This window comes from Hemiscyllium ocellatum, chromosome 9 (genome assembly GCF_020745735.1).
Source record: "Hemiscyllium ocellatum isolate sHemOce1 chromosome 9, sHemOce1.pat.X.cur, whole genome shotgun sequence".
Lineage (NCBI taxonomy): Eukaryota > Metazoa > Chordata > Chondrichthyes > Orectolobiformes > Hemiscylliidae > Hemiscyllium > Hemiscyllium ocellatum.
Genome location: NC_083409.1, coordinates 28,178,375 through 28,199,167, shown reverse-complemented (window position 1 = coordinate 28,199,167; position 20,793 = coordinate 28,178,375). Strand labels below are relative to the sequence as shown.

At 40.5% G+C, this 20,793-nt stretch overlaps 1 protein-coding gene across 5 annotated transcripts in view; it reads left to right on the top strand.

Moving 5' to 3' along the window:
* Positions 1-20,793, top strand: part of fam20b (FAM20B glycosaminoglycan xylosylkinase) — a 161,036-nt gene that overhangs the window by 99,846 nt on the left and 40,397 nt on the right. For all 5 annotated transcript variants that reach the window (XM_060829662.1, XM_060829661.1, XM_060829660.1 and 2 more), the window contains one exon: positions 16,785-16,894. In XM_060829662.1, coding sequence (XP_060685645.1) covers positions 16,785-16,894 — 110 coding nt within the window. The remainder of the gene's footprint in view (positions 1-16,784; positions 16,895-20,793) is intronic.

Sequence of the window (20,793 nt, the reverse complement as noted above, 5' to 3'; positions counted from 1 at the left end):
AGTTGCATTTGAGGCAGTTCAGAGGAGGTTCACTAGATTGATCCCAGAGATGAGGGGTTTGTCGTATGAAGAGAAACCGAACAGTTTAGGCCAATACTCTGTGGAATTTAGAAGAATTAGGCGAGACCAAATTGAGGTATTCAGGATGATGAAAGGTATGGATAAAATAGATGTGGAGCGGATGCCTCCTCTTGTGGGGCATCCTTGGACAAGAAATCATAAACTTAGAATAGGATTTGAAACAAAGTTGAGGAGAAACTGCTTCTCTCAAAGAGTTGTGAATCTGTGGAATTTGCTACCCAAAGTGTGGTAGCTGCTGGGACAATGAGTAAATAGTATGGTTGAGTTTTACCAAAGGTGTGTCTCTGTGCTGTATTGTATCTCAATATTACTTAAATGGAGAAAGGGGCAGGCCGAATAGGCTGTGGCGTTTTCCTCCCTGGAGTGTTGGAGACTGAGAGATTACTTTATAGAAGTTTACAAAATCATGAGGGGCACGGGCAGGTCTTTTTTTTCTTATGGTAGGAGAGTCCAAAACTGGAGGGCATAGGTTTAAGATGAGGCGGGCAACTTCTTCCTGTGTATATGTATATATGGAATGAGCTACCAAAGGAACTGGTGGAGCCGAGTACAATTACAACATTTAAAAGGTATCTGGATGGGTATATGGATAGGAAGGAATTAGAGGGATCTGGGCTAAATGCTGGCAAAGGGTTTAGATTATTTTGGAATATCTGGCCAGCATGGATGAGTTGGACCAAAGGTTGTGTTTCTGTGCTGTTTGACTCTATGACTGTATCTCAATATTACTTAAACAGAGAAAGACAGCAGAAATCATTAGCACAGATGTATTTGCAAGTCTTCATGTAAGAACGACAAAAAGCTAGCACACAAGTTCAATTGATAATAGAGATGGCAAATAGGCTATTGGCCTTTATTTCAGAGAAAATTGAATATAAACAAAAAGGGAAGTCTTGCCAAAACTGTATGAGCACTTGTCAGAACAGAGCTGGAAAACAGTGAAAGGTTTTAGTCCCCTTTTGTAAGGAAAGATACACTGGCATTAGATGACAGTAAATCCCTAGCATCTGCCAATTTACATTCCAGAATATTTGAAGACCGTAGAAATAGTGGATGCATTGTTGGTCATCTTTCAAAATTCTATAGACTGTGCAACAGTTCTTATAGACTGGAGTGCAGCTAAAGTAATCCCCACTTATTAAATAAGAGCAGTGGGAAAAGGGGGAAATATGGACTAGTTAATCCAACATCAGTATTAGGGAAAATTACTAGAGTCTATTATAAAAGATTTAATGGCAGAGTACTTGGAAAACAGTACAGGTAGACGATCCTTTATCCGAAATGCTTGGGACCAGCTGTTTTTCGGAATTCGGATTTTTCCGGTTTTCAGAATAAGTGACTATTTAATGGTGAAATTTTTAACAATCTCACCAGAGGAGCAGACTTCTACGTAAGAACGTGCTTGGCCACGCCCCCCTACGTCACATCTGAGTAACACCCATTGAGTGGGTGTCAACTTGTGTTAACTGCTCGCCAAACAACCTTGTTAATGAGAAAAAAAATTCATAAAAAACCTTTGGATGTTTGGATAAAAGATCTTCTACCTGTAATGGGATCCGATTCAGCAAGGATTTATGAAAGGGCAATCATACATGACAAGTTACTGGAATTTTTTGAGGAAACAACTGCTAGAATTGATAAGCTGGAGCCAGAAAGTGTGGTTTACTCAGACTTGCAGAAATCTTTGCTCAGGTCCAACCCAAGACAGTAGCATGAAAAATTAAAGTGCATAGGATTTTGGGTAGTGCACTGACATGGATGGACAGCTCGTTGGCAGATAAGACAAAAATAAGCGGATCTTTTTCTTAGTGGCAGCCAGTGGATTAGTTTTTACTGCAGCTTCTGTCACTTGCTGACTTTGTTCCCAAAACTAAATAGAGCTTTGACCCTCATCTTGTAGGACTGTCTACATACTGGTTTAAAAAGTTCTCTGGGGTTCATATTAAGAATTCTGTCTTCTCTAAGCCATTCATACTTTGTCCCAGTTAATATTATGGAAATTGAAATTCTGCACTATGACTATCATATATTTTTATACTTCTCTATGACTTGCTTACATTTCCATCATTCTATCTCTGCCTGATCATTTGGGGTTGACAGCACTCTGCCAGCTAGGTGATTGCTTTCTTATTACTTATAAGTTCTACCCATATGGTCGTATTTGAGTAACCTTCTAAGATATCATCCCTCTTTATTTCAGTAATTGCCACCTTGATCAATATTGTTGCACCACCTGCTCTTTAATACAACCAACTTGTGTGCAGGATGCAGTGGGTAACTGGTTTACACTTGCAAAAAGGTCTCTGACTTATTATTTAAAAGTCTCAGCTTACAGCTCTGATGAGAGGAAATAAAATGGCTATCTTCAGCTTAAACTTATTTATACTACAGAGCAAAAGCAGATTCTTCCCTTCCATAGGTCTGATGGCTTCTGGTACTAACATTCACTTCCAGAAGGTCACCTGGAAGCCAATGCACAGTTTTTGGCAGATAACGATAGCTGATCATCGTACCATAGATCATTCAGTACTTGTTGTCAAATCTCCATAACATGCTATTTGTTGATGGCCATATCTCCGTTTGTACACAGCTCCCTGGCTCTGGTGTGTCTATAAACGGCGCTTACAATGAATATCAGATAGCTTTTTCTAAAATGTACAGCAATCCTTGTTTTTGAATCTGTACTATTCCCATTTCCGTGCTCAATCAAAAAATATAGAAAAATAAAAAGATACAATCTTTACATCCCAAATTCAATCGTACATTGCACCAGGAACAATTCAGAGATTAGAACCTTTGAGGTACTTGTTTTCAATCTGCAACCTAAATCCTTGCTGTCAGACCACATTCTTCTTTCTACTTATGTCATCGGTTTCTACATGAATTATGATCTCTGGATGTTTATCCTCCTTCAGTATGCAGTGCAGCTGTTCAGTGAGTCCTTGGCCCCTGGCCCCATGGAGGCAACAAACCATCCTGAAGTCATGTCTGCGAACTACAGAAATGCCTGTCTGTACTTTCACTATTGAGGCTTCTACTACAATTTCACTTCCTCTTTTTCTCCTCCTTGTTTATGTACTCCGTGGAGGAACCATCACTTTCACCATTCTGCTCCACAGAAAAACTGCTCTTGAGACTCTTCTGACTATCTACCTGGCTCCCATCTTCTGACTGGTGAGCACCCATTCCTTATCCAACTGCATTGACAGCATCTACAAAAGTATATAACTCTCAGCCTTACAGATGCACTGCCATTCCACTAGCTAACATTCCAGCTATTAAACCTGGCGTTTAAGTTGGTTAAACCAGTGGCAGTTACTGCTTATGTTGTCATCCATACTACCAGGGGCATAAGACTGCCCACATACTGTAGGCCGTGCAGCACATCTCTGCTACAATAAGCCAAATAAAAATGTTAAATGTTTTTAAAAATGAACTTTTATCTTTCCTTAATGTAGCTTTAAAATGGAGAATAAGAACTTATTCATTACCTCCTAATTAGCTCAGTGCTTTGAATTGATTTACTTTTGTCAGTCTTTTGGAAAATTGGCTTTATTCCTGTTGGGGTTAGGTGCTGCTACAACTGGCTTGATCTGGGTCTCAATCTTCTAGCTTTCACTGAGAACCTCCCATAGTTGCTGTTCACTCTGAGTCATTCCCCTCTTGCTGCTGTTGCAATTGGCTCAACCTGGGCCTCGATCCTTGAGCTTTCATTGATGAGTTCTGCTGCCACTGTTCTCCTCCAAGTTTTGTCCGTTCCCACTGTTGCTCCTGCTTGAACGTTTTGATTGAACTGTCCTTCAATTTTCAAATTGTAGGAAATTCAACTTAACATTATAGATTCTGTCATAATTTAACTAAAGAGTCTGTAAAATATGCAATGCATTTTCTTCAAGACCAATCATTATATTCTTCTTCCTAAGGCATAGTGTTTTAGAACTGCTTAGAACATTCCAGATGTTGTCCTTTGTATAGCTCCATCATTGCATCTATCCCTCTTCCATTTTTTCCTCCAGATCTGAAGTCTTTAGTCTTTTCAATTATTTTCTGAACCTGTACATCACATTTTATTCATTCCAGTGCAGAGATCCCGAAGACTTCTCACACTTCTACTTTTTCTGGTGTTTCACTATTTAGAAATTTTGTCTTTGTTTTTGCAAGCATTGAAAGCAATTAATTTTGTATAATAATGAGCAAATAAAATTCAACACATTTTACAGAACACCAATTGAGCAACAAATCAACCACTGAAGTGGTTATTCATCACTCAGGGTGGACTAGCGACAGTGGAAAGGTAACTTCAGGGCCCTTGCTGTGTGCCTGGTGATGGTGCAATTGAGGATTGGGCAATTTCTGCGGTGTGAATGATGGTGCTGTCTTGATCTATCACTGAGGTCATCTTGCCTAGGGTCTCACTGGTACTGAGCACTGAGAAGGCTGAAGCAAGGCCATATCTTTATCCAGCCATTGCAGATTGCATTTTACAAGAACAGGAAAATTATTCAAATTGTCATTTCCAATACCTATTCTGTAATCAATATTGAAAGAAAATTAATCATGACTGTATTTATGTTTGGAATAGCCTGTTGTGTGCACATATTGGCTATTGCATTTCTTCTTACAGTGACAACACTTCATCCTTAGTTGTGAGTATGACTGTTTTGAGCAACTCTGCAGGATAGGCCCCATTTTGGAAAGCATCACAGTACTGGTGGAAATGGTGGCTCCCACTATCCGGCCAGCTGTATTCAAGGAAGAGGTCCCTGACAACATTGGAGGGCAGGTTTCGAGTGGATTTACTATAGACTGAGTGAGGACCAACATCATGTAAAGAGTTTTTGTTGGACTTGTAGTGACTACAACTGCAGATTAGGACTGGGATGCTGGAATCTTCTTCACTGAAGCTAGTTCAACTTGGGAGTGACTTTTGCTGATATATTCTGGTGCACTGGTTTGCTTGATTGTGCTGTGCCTTGGGAGCTTGGGACTGATGACAGAGAGTCACAGTAGTGCTGACTCTGTGTTGCTTGCACTTTACTCTCTTGATCCATTTAAAACCTATTTAAGGTATAAGCTGGTTGTGTGTTCTGTCCCACTCCAGGATAGAAACACCAAAATGAAGGCAGAAACTGTAGTGCTCCAAAACAGATGTAGTTCTGAGCTTGTGGGTGCTAGCTACTGAAATGAAATACTAAACCAAAGCTACATCTGGTTCATTGGGTGAATGGAAAAGATTCTACACACTACTTTTGAGAAAAGGCCGGAAATTATTAAAGTTGTCATTCCTAATGTCTAATCTGTAATCAATATTTTAAAAAAATTGAATCATGACAGTATTTTTGTTTGTAATAGCCTTTTGTGTGCACATATTAGCTACTGCATTTTCTACAACAGTGCCAATACTTCAAAAGTACTTCATTGAATGTAAATTGATTTGAGAATCAGTTGGTCATAACAAAGCATTATTTAGCAATGAGTCTTTTTCTCTAAGACACAAAATGCATTACAAGTGTTTAGAAGAATTATTAACAAGTAGGTAGAATAGTGTGGCCTGCCCATACTTCCTGATGCAGTTGTAAAGCTATTTGTTTTTAACGTTTATAATTTGTCTTCAACATTCAGAAGCACCTTTCGACTTTTAGCTTTCCTGCATTGTCTTCTTGAGCAGTTGACCTGACCATTCCCGTTTCTGACATATCACCTACTCAAAATTAAGTATCGACTTTTCTCATATTTACAAATGTAATGAGCATAATTTGGATTGTTATAAGCATGAAGAAAGCTTTACATTTTCATTTTCTCTCTCTTTTCCCTCACCCTTGCTCCCCTAATTTTTCTAGTATCTACATAGCAACTGTCATCACTTCAGGTAATTCTGCCACCAAGTAAATTTTCACATCATTTGGTATATGACATTCTGTTTTTGTTAACACTTGTATTTACATGATAGATGCTATGATCCTGTAAATCTGAAAATGATAGCAAATGCTGGATCTAAGGCAAGTTCACCAGTTTCTGTACATTGCAATCAACAGAAACCTAGACCTGTTACATGGTTCGAGAATTTTATCCTATTTTTCTGATTAGGGAAAAACTTAATTTAAAAAAAAAAATAACTTCAGGGGCTTGTTCTGGCTCACTAAATTTGCAGAGAAATGAACTGCAGTTTTAACCCTGATTAAATTGCATTTTTTTTTGCTTCTGCAATCAAATCCAATCAAAATTAAAATCTGTGTAGGGAATTGCCAACTGTAGCAAGGAACTAAAGTATCATTCTGTAGCATTAGTCATTCTGATTTCACACATCACACTTCCATCTACTTGTTATGCTACTTGCATAGTCTTTGAATAGTGGAGTACCCATTAACACTAGTGAAACTTCCTTTGAATTGCTTAGAGTACATTACCTCAAATGTGAGAAAATTGTACATGCTTGAATGCAAACTTGAATGATACAAATGGCTTGCTGACAATTAATGATGAGAAAGTAAAATACTGTGCAGTTTGCAAGTCGAAACATAACAAAGAACAAAATAATCTCTTTTCTGAAGTTTTAATAAGAACCATTGCATTGATTGAAACATTCATATAACATTAACTCTGAATTCAAAATGTGGTAGTACAGTAGATAGGGGAGAAGGTAAGTCGAGGTGAAAATTCATATGCTGCTGAACCATTAAAATTATTCTCAAAATATTTATTAAATAATTAGAAGAATTAAATAGAGTAGAATTCTCCAGAAAATAATCAACAAAATAAAATTGCATGTGTAGCAGTTTTGTGGCAACTAGAGAGAAAACAAAAGCTGAAGAATGCTGAACTTAAGGAATGGAACAAGTCAGGTTTCAGGTTCTTGAGTCTATTAATTTCCACTCTGTGATAAAGTACCTTGTGTTCTTTTTTTTTAATTTTCTCTTATTTTTCTTTATTGATTGCTTAAGAGTTCTGTCTTTTATTAATCCATTCATAGGATGTGGGCATTGCTGGCTAGGCCTGCCCATCAAATGTAGGCAAATGGAATTAGATCAGTTTCGGAAACCTGGTCAGCATGAACGAATTGAACCAGAAGGTCTGTTTCCATACTGAATGACGTTATGACTAATTGCCCTGGACAAGCTGGTGATGATCTGAATTCTTGAATATTTGCCAGTATACTAGGGTTGGTAAGAACATTAGTGCTGGTAGAAGGGGTGTCCCAGGGTCACTAAACAAAAAAAAACCTGTAGATCCTGGAAATCTGAAGCAAAACAAATAACTGGACAAATTTGGCAGGTCTGGCAGCATCTGTAGACAGAAAGGTGAGGCACCATTTTGGGTCTAGTGACTCTTTCTCAGAACGCACTGAGTTTCTCTAGCTATTACTGTTTTAGCTGCAAGATTGTGATCCAGTAGCAATGAAGCAACGTAGCTTTAGGTTTGTGAAGTCAGGTGGTGGTGTACCGCCCATGCACCAACTACCCTTATCCTTGGTGATGGAGGCTGCTGGTTTGGAGGCAGTTGTGGTGGATTACTGGAGTTCATTTGTAGATGGTGCCACTAATAAAGAGAGTAAGTATTTTAGTGGGGTTTGGGTAGGTAGTATGGCTGCCAGTTAAGTAGGCTGTTTTGTCCTGGATGTTCTCTAGGTTATTTAAGTGGTGTTGGATTTGAAGCTAGGCAGGCATGTGGACATATTCATCATTTTCATAACTTATATCTTGTAGATGGTAGACAGACATTGGGGGAGACAGGAAGTGAGTTACTTGCCATTGAATTTTGAGCTCCTGACCTACTCAAGTAGTCAAAGTGTTTATGCTGATCCAGTTTCATTTTCATCAAAGGTAATCCCACGATGTGGTAGTAGAGGATTCAGTAATAGTAATGTCATTGAATACCACAGGGCAATGGTTAGATTCTCTCTTGATGGAGATGGCCATTGCCTGGCACTTGGTGTCAATGTTTACTCACCAGTTGTCATAGACATCTTGGTATGACTGCATATGGGCATGGAATTCCCCTGGATTATCTTCATTATGCATGAGGTGGTCTTCTTATTCATTCATGGAATGAGGACATCGCTGCCTACGCCAGCATCCCTAATTGCCTAGACTGGCAGTTAAGAGTCAACCATGTTGCTGTGAGTCCACATTAGTTAAGGAGGACCTTTGACAATGGATTTATGGTCATCATTAGCCTCTTAATTCCAAATTTTTAAAATTGATTTCAGATTCCACCATCTGTCATGGCAGGATTCGAACCCAAGTCCCCAGAACATTACCTGGGTCTCCGGATTAATAATCCAGCAATAATACCATGAGGTCATTGCCTCCCCAGCATGCGCAGACATCAGTATAAATTATCCAGTACTTTGAGGTGGGATCCAGGTATCATAAAGCTATGAGTAGGGAAATTGGAATGATATTTGACTACTATTTTGCTAAAACTGATGTTTATGAACTGTGTTACAGTAAGGAAGAAATTGATGAGTTAATCCTTTTTGGGAATTCAAGTCTTATATTGAAGTATATACCTGTTAACTAATTTGTCAGAATTAGGAAGCTAGTGCTGGTATTCATTGCATTTCTGGAGGACAGAGTGACCAGAGGGATACTGTTATGAATGAAACTTCATTGACACTCAATGTTGTTAACAATAGAATGATGTAAAATCAATAATTTGAAGGAATGATAAATTAATATAATGTACTATGACATTTTGAAAATATGCATTTCAGTTCAAATTATATGTTCGTCCCCATTTAACTTGCCACTTTTTTTTATGCAAGTGATTGCCATAAAGTTAATTGTTAAAATTACTTTGTGTTCATCTGGTGCTGTCCACAAACATTTGCAGTGAATAGCTATCAAAAAGTAATATATAGCCTCCTCATTTCCAACTGTAATATCTCAAAGTTCCAACATTGAAATTAATTTGCCAATTATATGTCCACTTTGTAAGTCTGCTTGGATCTTATTGCATTTGTTGCAGTCCATCTCAGTCTTCCCCTGTCCAAATCTCTGTTTGGGAGAAAATAAATGTTGTAATTAGTTTTTGATGAATATAAAGATACGTAATTCTCACCATTAAATATCTGTAACAAAAGTTGACATTGATGTAGTGCATTTTAAATAAGATGATGTCCCAAGGCCCTTAACAGGCACATTTTAAACAAAAGGCAGTAATCCAAATATGGAGCTATTAGCTCAAATGGCCAAAACCTTGGTCAAAAAGGGAGGTTAGAAAGAGCATTTGAAATGAAGAAAACACATCATAGAGATGGAGTGCTGTAGAAAGAGAATTCCAGAACTTAGATTATACATTAAGGCATGGCTAGCAATGCCGGAGTTATCAAATTTGGGGATGCTGATAAGGTAAGAAATGCCAAGGAATTTGGGGTTGAAGTAAAGGATTAGGGAGAGGACAAGGCCATGGAAAAGTCTGAAAACCAGGATGAGAATTTTGAAGTTGGGAATTGCTGGGTGTTTGTGTGGCACAAATGTTAATTCAGTATTTGTCTGTGCAAAAACTGCTTTAATATTTGTGGTGTTAGAAATGGTGCCAAACATTGTGCAATCATCAGCAAAACTTCTGACCTTATGATGAAGGGAAAGTTATTGATGAAGCACCTGAAGACTGTTGGGTTTAGGACACTACCTAGAGAAACTCCTGGAACCAAGATGACCGACCTCCAACAACCACAACCACCTTCCTTTATGCCAGCTATGACTCCCACCAGCAGAGGTTTCCCCTATTTCCCTTGATTTCAGTTTTGCTAGGCCTCTTTGATACTTTGAACTTGATATCAATGGGAGTAACACTCACCTTGTCCAGGGGTAACAAATGCAGCAGCAGATTAGGGAAGATAGAATGGAGATTTTAGGGAAGATAGAATGGAGATTTTATGGAAATGAAGGTAGGAAGTCGGAATGGTTACATAAATATTATGATTGGAAACTCATCTCAGCTGTCAACCATGGCACCAAGGCTGAGAACAACTAAATCTCAGCTGCTAGAGCGATGTGATCGAAAGTTAGGGAATGGAATTCGAAGTGGTGTTCAAAAATATTGGACTAAATTGTCTGATCACAATTTGCTTAATACAATCCATTTTCAGACATTTCTTCCACCAGCAGAAGCAAAAATGGATCAATGTGGTCACCCTAGAGTAGGACCAGCAAGAATTGGAAGGTCAAGAGAAATAGAGGACTTGCCTCACTTTTACAACAGTAGCTGCCATATTTGGATAACTTTTTTTATAGGTCTCAAATTTTTTTATTGAATGAATGTGGTTTAGTCAATGGGTGAGTGAGTAAATGGTGGAGGTGGTCAAATTGGGGGCACTTAGGTCGTCTTTGGGTCATCTGGTCTTGTTGAGATTGGTCTAGGATGTCAGGACTGGTTTGGAGATCGATGGAAAAACTATTGGAATGAAGTGATTGATGGGATAATCAGGATTAGTTGTAGTCAAGTTTGGTCTGATCAGTAGAGCACTCGGGTTTCATCAGGTTGGGAAAGTGATGGTGAGCTGGAGTTGGCTGTATTGTGCTGTTGAGTAATGTGTGCTAGCCACTGAGTTAGAGCAGACACTAAATTTTATAACATTTCAGAGGTATGTATGCAGGCAAGCTCTGTGTATCTGGCCCTAGTCTGCATCCAGAGCTCAAGATCAGAGACATTAGACACATAAATGAACCCATAAGAAGATTGAACTTGCCAGATACCTATCTGTAAGTCAGGAATTCGACTGGGCCCTGATGCGGATCTCCCAATAGTTGTCTGATCTTCAATCTGGACACAAGAAAATTTTAGGAAAAATCTCACTGTGCTTTTGGACAATGTTGCTGAAGGGTAGGATGTAGGTGAGAAATAGGAGGGATTCTGTTTGACATTTGCTTCATTAAAACACTTGGAATTATTTTGGAGGTAGGTAACAGATAGTAGAAATAAAGGTAAAATACAACAAGAGGTGTATCCCAGGGATTTGTATTTGGACTTTTAATCTTTCACCATCTATATCACCACTTATTTAATAGAATAAAATTAATTATCCAGTTTTGGATACAGTACATCGTTGGGTAAGATACAACGTCTAACTGAGAGGAAGGAGTTAAGAAAGGATATAAACTAAGTGTGAATGGGGGGAAAGCTGTGATACATAAATTCCATGTGAGACCATTCAGTTTTTCACATGATAGGTAGGTAGTTGAAAGGGATTCGTAGAAGGGCTTGAGTTGATTGGTCTTTTTTAAAAATTCTTCCATGTGACCATGGATGTTGCTGGACGAGTCCTATCCATAATTGCTTTTAAACTCATGTCAACTTTTGTTAGTCACATGTCTGGAGCCACATGTTGGCCAGACCACTAAGGACAACAGATTATCTTCCTGGTGAAAGGATGGTTTTACATTCCAGATTTGTTAATGGAATTTAAATTCCACCAGCTACCATGGTGGGATTTGGACCCAGGTCTCTAGAGCATTAGCTTCGACCTCTAGTTAAGTCTAGTGACATTATCACTTTGCCACCATTGTTACCCTTTGTGTTCTGTATTTATATGCGCGCATCTCATTTTGTGTACACGTTCAAAGTGAGATAATTCAATCTTATAATTGCTATGTGGAGTTCTCTGCCATGATTTCTCTTGATAGTGGCCGTCAAGACTTTCATCGAGAAATGTAGTTTGCTTCTTAGTGATTGCTGACATTAAACACAAGAAAATGTCTTATGTAATAATTTGCAAAGTTATCATTGAGGACCTGACACAGAAATGGTAATAAGTACAATGATAACAATTGCTCTCAATGTCTGAAAAGCAAAAGAACTGATCATTCACTTTGGAAAGAAAGGAGGAGGAACGTGCCTATCTACGTCAATGGAGCGCGCGTCAACTTCCTGGGAGTGATGATAACCAACATTCTGTCCTAAACCTCCCACAATAGATGCTACGGTCAAGAAGACTCAACATTGCCTCCACTGTCAGGCGGCTTAGGAAATTTGATATGTCTGTAAGGACCCTCACGAATCTTTGGTGCACCATAGGAAGTATTCTATTCTGTGCCTAATGGCCTGGCACAGCAACTGTTCTGCCCAGGATCATAAAAAACTACAGGAAGTTGTGAGCGCTGCCCAGACATCACAGAAGCCAAGCTCCCTCCATGGACTCCCGTTTACATTTCCCATTGCCGCAGAAAGGTTAGAATATCCTCAAAGACCCCTCCCATCCTGGTAATCCTCTCCTACAACCTCTTCTGTCAGGTAGAAGGTTCAGAAAGTTGACACGCAAGAACAGCTTCTTCACTACTGTTATTAGACTGCAGAATGGACCTAATTTCAAATAATATTGCTCTTGCTTTGCTCACTTCCTGTGCAGCCATAACCTAGTATGCCTCACTCTGTCTAAGCACTGAATGATCTGTACGTTCTTGTTTGCTATGATCTACCTGCACTGCTTGCAAAACATTTCACTGTACTTAGGTACATGTGACTACAATAAATCAAATCAAATTTTACTAAGACTGGTTTTGTATTTGGCAGTTTGAATTTTGTTACTGCACTTCGCTTCAAAATTTAAGGTTAAAGTTGTTTTTTAAAAGTACTGTCCAGAAATTAAGGGGGAATCGTTATTTATATTCATGATTTCAACTTGTTTTGGAAATTATTTTCCTGTTGACTGTTTTATAAACCCTTTTGAAATATTTTGTATACATTTGAATCTGTAGAAATACATTTTCAAGCACGCATATTAATTTTAAGCTGTGTGGAATAACAGATTTTTTGAATCTCTAAAGTTTAGAAATACATTTTCTTTTGTCCATCAGAACATTTGCTGTGAATCTGGACACACTCTACTTGCCCAAACCCACAATGACTAAACATTCAACCCTTAGAAAGTTATTTCAAAACCTGAGTCCCATATTAATCAAATGTTTGCACTTCTGTTAAAAGTCAGGTACATTAAACGGTGGAAGTAATGGAATCTCTTGATAAGGAATATTCATTATGCTAGTCTCTCAGAGTCTTGTGTTATTGTAGCAAGTTTTATTCATTGCTGTACTCCAACGACCTTGCAATTAAGGTCAATAAATGTCATTTGCCTTTCTCATTGCTTGTATGCCAATATTCTGCAAACTATATAAGCAGGCACTCATGCCTGGATCATGAACCATAAGTAGTGCTGTGAAGGCAAGTATCCTTTATGCTGCCTTCATTTTGCTTTAGCTACTGTATTTCCCAATGACTGGGATATGTAATCCATGAACTGGGTTATTTGTAGATTCATTAAAATATTTAAATTGCCAGTCTCTGGGATCAGGTTGTCCATCAGAACATTTGCTGTGAATCTGGACACACTCTACTTGCCCAAACTCACAACGACTAAAAATTCTTTAGAAACCTCAAATTTGTTGGGGGGGTGGAAGGGTGGGGGTGGTTTGACTGGTTTTCTTGAAGGCATTCAGAATTTTAAAAATTGTACTTTCTAACCTCTTGGTCGAAGTGTGGTGCTGGAAAAGCACAGCTGGTCAGGCAGCATCTGAGGAGCAGGAGAATCGATGTTTCGGGCATAAGCCCTTCACCAGGAATGAGGCTTGTGAATCGGGGCTGAGAGATAAATGGAAGGGGGTTGCAGCTGAGGGGAGGTAGCTGGGAAAGTGATAGGTGGACGAAGGTGATAGATCAGAGGGGGCAGTAATTGACAGGTTCAGAGGGCGGTGCTGAGTTGGAGACTTGGGACTGGGATAGTGGGCAGCATGGTGGCACAGTGATTAGCACTGATGCCTCACCGTGCCAGAGATCCGGGTTTAATTCCCGCCTCAGGCAACTGTCTTTGTGGAGTTTGCACATTCTCCCTGTGTCTGTGTGGGTTTCCTCTGAGTATTCCGGTTTCCTCGTACAGTCCAAAAATGTGCAGGTTAGGTGAATTGGCCATGGTAAATTGCCCGTAGTGTTAGGTGAAGGGGTAAGTGGAGGGGAATGGGTCTGGGTGGGTTGCTCTTCGAAGGGTCGATGTGGACTTGTTGGGCCAAAGGGCTTGTTTCCACACAAAGTAATCTAATCTAATCATGATGTGGGGGGAGGGGAAATGAGGAAGCTGTTGAAATGCACATTTATCCCATGTGGTTCCAGGGTGCCAAGGTGGAAAATGAGGCATTCCTCCTCCAGACATCGGGTGGTAATGTATTGGCGGTGGAGGAGGCCCAGTACCTATATGTCTTTGAAGGTGTGGGGGGGAGGGGTTGAAGTGTTCAGCCTTGAGGCGGTGGAGTTGGTGGGTGTGGGTGTCCCAGAGATGTTCTCTGAAATGATCTGCAAGAAGGCGTCTTGTTTTGCTGATGTAGAGGAGACCATACCGAGTGCAATGGATGCAGTAGATGACATTGGTAGAGGTACAGATGAATTTCTGACGGATATGGAAGGATCCCTTGGGGTCTTGGACAGAGGTGAGGGGAGTGGTGTGGGTGCAGGTTTTGCACTTCCTGCAGTGACAGGGAAGGGTGCCAGGAGTGGGGTGTGGGCTGGTGGGGAGTGTGGACCTGACAAGGGATTGACAGAAGAAATGGTCTTTTCGGAACACTGATAGGGTTGAGGAGGGAAATATATCTCTGGTGGTGGGGACAGTTTGGAGGTGGCGGAAGATGAAGCGTTTATGTGGATGTTGGTGGGTGGAAGGTGAGGACTAGGGCGGTTCTGTCCTTGTTGCATTGGGAGGGGTGGTGTTCAATGGCAGAGGTGCGCTGGAAGGCATAATCAACTATGTGGCAAGGCAAGTTATAATCATGGAAGAAGGAAGCCATCTAGGACTTTGAGGTTGACTGGTCATCCTGGGAACAGATGTGAAGGAGGCAGAGGAATTGGGAATAAGCGATGGTGTTTTTACGGGAATGGAGGTGAGAGGAGGTGATTCTAGGTAGCTGTGGGAGTCGGTGAGCATGTAGTATATGTGTGTGGTGAGTTGGTTGCCAGAGAAGGTGATTGAGAGGTCCAGGAAGGGGAGGGAGGTTGCCGAGATGGTCCAGGTGAATTTGAGGTCAGGGTAGAAAGTATTGATGAAGTTGATGAACTGTTCAACCTCCTTATGGGAGCACAAGGTGGCGCTGATAAGGTCATCGATGTAGCAGAAGAACAGGCTAGGATTGGTGCCAATGTAACTGCAGAAGATGGACTATTCCACATATCCGACAAATAGGCAGGCATAGCTGGGTCTCATACAAGTGCCCGTGGCTACCCGTTTGGCTTGGATGAAATGAGAGGATTGGAAGGAGATATTGAGGGTGAGGACCACTTCAGCCAGGCGGATGAGGGTGTCGGTAGAAGGGTACTGGTTGGGGTGGCGTGAGAGGATGAAACGGAGGGCTTTGAGACCTTCGTCGTTGCGGATCGATGTGTACAGGGACTTGGATGTCCATGGTGAAGATGAGGCACTGCGGGCTGGGGAAATGAAACTCATGGAGGAGGTGAAGAACATGGGTGGTGTGACGAATGTAGGTGGGGAGTTCCTGGACTAAGGAGGGCAGGATAGTGTCAAGGTGGGAAGAGATGAGTTTGAACCTTCCGATAATCCCTCCATACACGGGTTTCCTCGAACCTTCCGATAATCTTTCCGTACACTGGTTTCCTCGAACCTTCCGATAATCCCTCGAACCTTCCGATAATCCCTCCATACACTGGTTTCCTCGAACCTTCCGATAATCCCTCGAACCTTCCGATAATCACTCCAAACACGGGTTTCCACAAACCTTCCGATAATCTTTCAATACACTGGTTTTCTCGAACCTTCCGATAATCCCTCCATACATTGTTTTCCTCGATCCTTCCTATAAAATTCTCCTTTCTCACCTCTTCCAAACCACTCGTTTATGTGCTAAAGCTCTCCCTTGGATCTTTGCCAATTGCGCTGACGAGGAAATCAGTTTTAATTTCATTTTAGAAATTACAAAAGGCTTGTATCACCTGAGGCATGATTTTGTGAAATCTCAAATGCTTGTTTACTCTGATAAATTGGTCCAAGAGAAGTTGCCATGCAGATGTGTGTATTTAACTAATGATATCTGCTTTAGCTATTGCCTTAGATCCTGTTTTATTAGCAACATAGAACATTACAGCACAGTATAACCCTCTGCCCGCTATGTTGCGCCAACCTGTGAAACCACTCTGAAGTCCACCTAATCTTCACTATTACGTTTATCATGATGTGTCTTTGCCAGTAAATGTTCTACTATTTTTCATGAATTTAGTAAATTCAGTAAATCCAGAAACTAACACTAAACTGTATTAGCAATAAGGAGACTCCAAGACAACCACGAAAGAATACCAGTTACCTAAATTCTAAAATCAAAACAAAATGTTTGAAAGTACTTGACAGATCCAGAAGAACCTGTGAGAAAAAAATAATAACCTTTCATCAGAGCAGTTTATTGCTCCACAGATGCTGCTCGAGTTGCTGGATTTTCCCAACAGTTTCTATTTTAACTTTGTTCCATAACACTGTCTTAGCTTCTACTATATTGGAATTCCATAATAGGGTTTTGTCTGTCATTACTTCTAAACTTCAAAGTGTTGAATCAGAACTGACTGGCAAGTCTTCTCATCTCTTTTTTTGTTGATTGCCACTTTATAGTCATAATAGGAATTTGAGGTCACAAAGTGAATTCTTATTGCTTAGTTTTGTATAAGAAAAGTTATTTACCAGAAAAGATAAACTTTTTGGTCTATATTGTTTCACTTAGAATCTTGGGATTACGCCGGGCTCCAGTGGTTGTTGGGAGATATGTGAACTTGCACACTGAGATAAAACCAGTTGCCTCTGAGCAGCTTCTGAGCACCTTCCTCACACAGGGTATGTATATATTTCATTTTGGGTATATAGTAATTCCAGATAATTACTGCTGTTCATTCCATAATAACGCATATATAGTATACATGAAAGTACTGTTTTAACACAGCGGTGTACAAATTTGAACACACGTACTTTGATAATGTTGTAGGATGGTGAGGTGGAAATCTCTTCCTTACCAAGTCTTTTTCTGAATCTGCTATGACTGTTGAATTGTTAAAGTGGAGGGTCTATTTTGATATTGAAATAATATCATCAATGCCTTTCTCCTGAAGCAATATGTTGTTCTGAAAAATTAACAGGAGTTAAGCTTCCCCCATGTCTTGTCTCATGTCATAGTGGCTCAATAGTTAGCACTGCTGCCTTACAGCACCAGTGACCTGGGTTCGATTCCAGGGCACTGTGTGTGTGTGTGGAGTTTGCATATTTTTCCCGTGTCTGTGTGGATTTCCTCCCACAATCCAAAGATGTGCAGGTCAGGTGAATTGGCTCTGCTAAACTTATCCATTGTGTTCAGGGATGTGTAGGTTAGGTGCATTAGTCAGGGTTAAATATAGAATAATAGGGTAGGGGATTGGGTCTAGGTGGGTTACTGTTTGGAGGGTTGGTGTGGACTTGTTAGGCCGAAGGGCCTGTTTCCACTTTGTAGGGATTCTGTTCTATTCCTCTAAAGACAGCTAACTTGCAGCTTTTTGTAATCAAACGACATTCAAAGCATAACATAAAATTATACCTAATAAAAATGGTAGTAAAGCATTACAAACTAGGGATTATGAAAGAAGTGCTTGTGTAATTCGAAATTCATCTGCTTTTCCATCTTATTGTAATGTTTTTCAAAGTTTATAAAGAAATGAACACTTCGATATGTCTATAGTAGTTTCCGTCCATATTTTAATATCCATCAGATGTTACTGCAGCTGGGTATATTAGTGTTTAATGGAGATATTGGATGAGAAAAGTGAAGTTCGTGTTGGAGCCCTTTGGGTGTTTTTATTTTCTGGATGCAATGTAAATCATCTGGATCAAACTACTGTATTCAACCACATAACTACAAGTGCATAAAGAGCTAGAATACTGGAATTCTAGGCACTTTGATTCCTTTTCAGGATACTCCATACTTGTTTACAAAACTGACTAATTTTAACAATAACATAGAGAAAGGCTGTGTTTTCTCTCTGAAGTGCTAACTCTGATGTTTGCTTTTAATTTGCAACAGTTGCAAATGATAAGACCATTATACACTGGAGTCGAAGTAAGCCACATAGTCCATCCAGTCAACTCCACCATTCGATGTGATAATGGAGTTTTGCATTTTTCTGCCACAAAACCTTTGATTGCTTCACAGATTGAAAATCTATTTCAGATTTGAATATACTTAATTTAATCTAGACCCACATTCCTCTAAATTAGACAGTTATACAAATTCACCACCCTGTGACAAAACAAATCTCTTACTCATGAGATTATTGTCTTGTCCTAGATTATACCATAAAATTAAACAACCTTTCTGCATCTTCCCTGAGAATATTGTTGCAATAAAGTGGTCTCTCACTCTTTGAAGCTCACATCAGTACAAGCCCAGTCTAATCAATCTTTCCTAATAAGAAATTTCTTATTACATGGAATCAAGCAAGTGAAACGTCTCTAATGGGGCACCTGCACGGGCCCCTTCTATGCCTGTCTCTTTGTCGGCTATGTGGAACAATCTATCTTCCACAGTTACACTGGCACTACTCCACACCTTTCCTCTGCTACATTGATGACTGCATCGACACTACCTCATGCTCCCGCGAGGAGGGCGAACAGTTCATCAACTTCACCAACACATTCCACCCCAACCTTAAATTCACCTGGACCATCTCTGACACCTCTCTCTCCTTCCTGGACCCCTCTATCTCCATCAATGGTGACCAACTCAACACTGACATTTTCTACAAACCCAACGACTCCCACAGCTATCTGGATTACACCTTCTCCCACCCTGCCTCCTGCAAAAATGCTATCCCTTATTCCCAATTCCTCCGCCTCCACCCCATCTGCTCCCAGGAGGACCAGTTCCACCATAGAACACGCCAGATGGCCTCCTTTAGAGACCGCACTTTCCCCTCACACGTGGTTGATGATGCCCTCCAGTACATCTCATCCACTTCCCACACCTCTGCCCTCGAACCCCACCCCTCCAAATGCAACAAAGACAGAACCTCCTTGGTCCTTATCTTTCACCCCATCAACCTCAGTATACATTGCATCATCCTCCACTATTTCTGCCACCTACAAAAGGACCCCACCACCAGAGATGTATTTCCCTCCCCACCCCTATCCACTTTCCGTAAAGACCGCTCCCTCGTGACTAACTTGTCAGGTCTACGCCCCCCAACAGCCCACCCTCTCCTCCTGGCACCTTCCCCTGTCTCTGCAGGAATTGCAAAGCCTGCGCTCACACTTACCCACCCACGTCCTTCCACATCCATCAAAGTTTCACCTGAATTTCCAGATGTTATTTACTTTATCTGTTGCTCCCGATGCGGTGTCCTCTACATTGGGGAGAGAGGACGCCTACTTGCAAAGCGCTTCAGAGAACATCCCTGGGACACCCACACCAACCAATCCCACTGCCCCGTGGCCGAACATTTCAACTTCCCCTCCCACTCTGCCGAGGACATGCAGGTCCTTGGCCTCCTCCATCACCACTCCCTTAACCGCCAACACCTGGAGGAAGAATGCCTCATCTTCCACCTTGGGACCCTCCAACCCCGTGGCATCAATGTGGATTTCACCAGTTTCCTCATTTCCCCTCCTTCCCACTTTACCCCAGTTCCAATCTTTCAGCTCAGCACCAGCCTCAAGACCCTGTCCCAACTGTCCATCTTCCTTCCCATCTATCTGCACCACCCCTCCCCTCTGACCTATCACCTTTACCCCCACCTCCATCCACCTATTGCACCCTCCCTCCCATTTATCTCTTCACCCCATTCCTGATGAAGGGCTTTTGCCCAAAATGTCAATTTTCCTGTGCTTGGATGCTGCCTGACCTGATGTGTTTTTCCAGCACCACACTCTTGACTCTTAACGCGAGGATATATTTCCTTAGATGAGGAGACCAAAATTGCTCATAGGATTCTAGGCGTGATTTGACTGAGGCCTTTTTTGGTTTTAGCAATTGTTCTGTATTTTTACATTGTTTCATTTGAAATAAAGGCAAACACTCCACTTCCCTAGGACCCACTGACCTTGTGTACTAGCTTTTTGTGATTCATGCACAAGGATTCCCAAATTGCATAACTTCATTTTCCCAAATTATATTCCATCTGCCAGATTTTTGCCAACCCTCATACACTGTCTGTATCCTTCTGTAAACTCTTTCTGTCATCCCCATTAGATAAATTCCCACTTATTTAGTGTCATATGTAAACCTGGCGATAGTGTTCCACATCCGTCATCAAAGTCACTGACATATAATGTAAATGAATTGTCGCCCCAGCACTGATCCCTATGACACTCCACTAGATAAGAGTTTACAATCCTGAAAATGCCAGTTTATCCCAACACTGTCTCCAGTTTGATTTCCAATCTTCTGTCCATGCTCATATATTACCTGCAACAACATCGAATCTATTAAGTAGCCTTATGTGCTAATTGGAAATCTAAATAGATTATGTCTGTTGGTTCCCCTTTATCCTGTTTATTATTTCAGTAAAATGTTTTTAAAAAATTGTTAGGCATGATTTCTCCATCGTGAAGTTATATTTACTCTGATTATATTGTATTCCAAAGGTACTGGGATTACATCACTGAAAATAGACTCGAACATTTTCCATTGGTAGATGTTAAGTTAAATGGCTTATAGTTATCTCTTTTCTTTTCCTTGCCTTTTTGAATTAGGATGTTACATTAGCAGTTCT